This window comes from Lathyrus oleraceus, chromosome 6 (genome assembly GCF_024323335.1).
Source record: "Lathyrus oleraceus cultivar Zhongwan6 chromosome 6, CAAS_Psat_ZW6_1.0, whole genome shotgun sequence".
NCBI classification, from domain to species: Eukaryota; Viridiplantae; Streptophyta; class Magnoliopsida; order Fabales; family Fabaceae; genus Lathyrus; species Lathyrus oleraceus.
The window spans coordinates 316,499,298-316,502,856 of record NC_066584.1 but is presented as its reverse complement, the minus strand read 5'-3'; the positions used below and the strand labels follow the sequence as shown (position 1 = coordinate 316,502,856).

Below are 3,559 nucleotides of genomic sequence, written 5' to 3'. Positions count from 1 at the left end.
AGAGGTGACAATCCTAGTAAAAAAAACTTAGAGAGGCAAAGGTTGAGGAAAATCTTTGGGGTATCTAAGAGGATTATAAAATACATTTAAACACTCTGAGCTTATGTGATTAATATATAATGATATAGAGAGATTCTGAAACTGTTCTAAACAGTTCATCTATATATAGTAAGTTGTTGAGATTGAAAAATACTTTTAAACACTTTGAAATCGTGTGATTCATATATAATGAGTTGGATAGAATGATATACACAAAAAAATAGAGTTTATTCTTAAAAATTTAGATGATTATTTTCTTGTAACTCATTTGTAATTTTTAGTAATAACTTTTACAAGTATAGTAAATCGGAGAACTTCTCTCCTTCAAAATATATTATAAGATAGAATTGAATAAATAAATAATTGAATTTCTTATCTTTTATTTTATCTTCTCTAAAATTAAAGTATTGTTTTATTTATCATTGTTCTCTCCTCATGCATCAAATCTTTTACTCTTATGTTTGTAGCTTTGAAAACATTTTTTTTCTTATTAATCCTCCAAAACTTTAGCTAGACATGTCAAATACTCCGAAAGACAAATCAAAGTTCCCGGCTATATATTCCGGAAGAATATGAAGAACCTAGATTAAGAAAAATCAAAACACAACAAAATCAAATACTACACGCTAAATAAAAATCAAAGCAAAATAAAAAAACAAAAGCATGGTAACGGTTCAAATGCATTGTTGGACTTCAGATTAATTACGAGTAGAATATAATAGTATCGTGTGACCTTTATCTTTCTCCAAGTCTATAAATTCGCACACCAGCCTCTATTATGAAACACACACAAACAAACAATCACATAACTAGAAAATGGAGAGCACACAGAGAAGTTTAAGCTTGTTGGTACTTTGTTTCCTCCTGATGGGAACAACAATGTTAGTGAGTGGTCAGAGTGCAAACAACGTAAGAGCAACATACAATAACTACAACCCTCAGAACATAAACTGGGATTACAACAGAGCCAGTGTGTACTGTGCTACCTGGGATGCTAACCAGCCTTTGTCATGGCGTAGCCAATATGGTTGGACTGCCTTTTGTGGACCCGCCGGACCTACAGGCAGAGATTCTTGCGGCAAATGCTTGAGGGTATGGCCACTTCTCTAATGTTGTAGCTTTTATTGTAGTTAGGTTATTTGTTGAAATGTGCATGAACTTCATTAGTTTGAATTAGTTAGTGAAAGAGTGAATGATGATGCAGGTGACAAACACTGCAACTGGAGCTCAGGTAACAGTGAGAATAGTGGATCAATGCTCTAATGGTGGACTGGACTTGGATGTGAATGTCTTCAATCAAATTGATACAAATGGAGCTGGCTACCAGGCGGGTCACCTTACGGTTAACTATGTCTTTGTTAATTGCTAAGGTCAATGAATCACTCTTTGTAATAATAAGAAATTCTAGCACTGCTTCCTAATAAAACCATAAATAAAACAAAATGTGCTATACATGCATGTATGTATACTTAATTGGATGAAAAATAAATGATGATTACATACCTGTTATTCTCTTGTCGTTTACTTTATATAACTAGCTGTTGATTTCATTTTCGTTCTCACACACACACGAGACATGGATTTTAATTAGAAGTAATATGGAGTTAAGCATATTATTTAACTACTAACAAATAATTAACTTCTCAATTTAAACCCTATACTGTCCATCACTCGAGCTCCCAGGAACTTAATTTCAAGTTAGGGATATTATGATGACTTAATAATTTTAAGTCTATCATTTTTGCTCTCTTGCTTTAAGTGCTAAGCTGCTGATTAAAGATAAGAGTAAATATAAATATCTCTTTTTCTTAGAAAGCCGCCTTGCATGACCATAGCTTAAGTAAATAAATTCACCTTTTTTATTTGGATTTCATTTTTACTAAATTTTAGACATGTAAGATTATAAGTGTATAACGAAGACAATAGACATGGTTTGAATAGAATATTATAATATTTGTTATATATATATATATATATATATATATATATATATATATATATATATAATTTAAAAAATCCTTGTATCCGAATTTCATATATTCGTGGGTATCAACATTTTGTATTTGTATCATATGGATACTTAAGTGTCATACTCATATCTCTTAGAGGGCGTTGCACAAATTGTTGAAGATCGATTTAAAAAAATGATAAAGAATTATATTTATAATAAATGATATAGTTGTATGATGAATTTAAAATATTTAATTATAAATAATATTAAAATTTATAAAAATAAAATAAAATAGAATTTAAAAATTATAATAAATATGTTTGATTGGATGAGCCATTAGCAATTTCAAAAGATTATATCAAAAAATAATTTATAATTGAAAATATAAAATAAAATAATACATTAAATTTTATAAAATTATAAAATAAAAATATAAAAAATTAAAAACAAAACTTGCCTTGAGAACCCATTATAAATTTCAAAAATTTATATTAAAAAGTCATTTATAATTGGAGATATAAAATAAAGAAAATTATTTATAAAATAAAAAAGTAAACCAACCAGAATTGAGCTAGGGAACTTTCACATAAATGCTAGACTATTAAATGAAAAGTGTTAAATCGTTAGCAAATATTATATATATTGTTTATTGTTTATTATAATTTTTTAACTTTTCTCACGATTTTGAGGTCCCGAATTTTCGAGGCCTTGGGTCGTGGGTCAGGTTGCCCTACCCCAAAGTCACCCTAATATTGTTGATCAAAGAAGAAGAGAAATGTGCAGAATCAAAGAAAAAAATAGAAATAAAAAAGGTATAGAGAAATTCAAAGAAAAGAAAGACAAAATATCTCTACATGTTATAATTATTTGATTTTTTTTGTTAGCTATAAAATTCATGCATATTTCATTTGTAATAATTGTTTGGGAAAACCTCAATCACTAGATGAATGATGAACAAATGAATAATGGATAGAGTGAGAGAATTAGAAAGAATTTGGGTAAAACATGATTGTTTTTATTAATCATCCAACATGGGGTATGTATACAAAAATACACGCCAATGTAACTAACAAACTAAAATGAAAAACAAATTTTCCAGACATGTAATCGGTTACACCAAAACTGTAACCGGTTATGTTACTCTATGAAAAAACTAAAAAACTAGAGCGTGGAAATCGGTTACACCAAATATGTAATCGATTACATGTCAATTCTGTTTGATTTTGATTGTTGCTGAAGGGGTGGTAATCGGCTACACATAGACTGTAATTGATTACACCAAGTTGAATGATCATTTTTTTCATAACATTTTGCATTAACTTAATTTCTCTAATTCTTCCATATTCATGTGCTTCTTCAACCTCTTGAACACTTTAATTGTTACTTCTTTGGTTAGAAAATCGGTCACTTGATATTCACTTTTAACAATATCCCAATTTTAATTTTCAATCACTCACAAGCTCTCTCAAGTAGTGAAATTTCATCTCTATATGCTCTCCTCTCCCATGTGCAATGAGATTCTTAGCAAGATTTACAGCAGAAGCATTGTCTATCATTAAAGTCACAACT

General features: G+C 29.1%; 1 protein-coding gene across 1 annotated transcript; it reads left to right on the top strand.

The window, feature by feature from the left end:
• Positions 1-791: 791 nt before the first annotated feature.
• LOC127098246 (pathogenesis-related protein PR-4) lies at positions 792-1,541 on the top strand. Its single transcript, XM_051036781.1, has 2 exons — positions 792-1,131; positions 1,244-1,541. Exons 1-2 carry the CDS (start codon positions 856-858, stop codon positions 1,406-1,408), a joined length of 441 nt encoding a protein of 146 aa, XP_050892738.1. The 5' UTR covers positions 792-855; the 3' UTR covers positions 1,409-1,541.
• Positions 1,542-3,559: the final 2,018 nt, after the last annotated feature.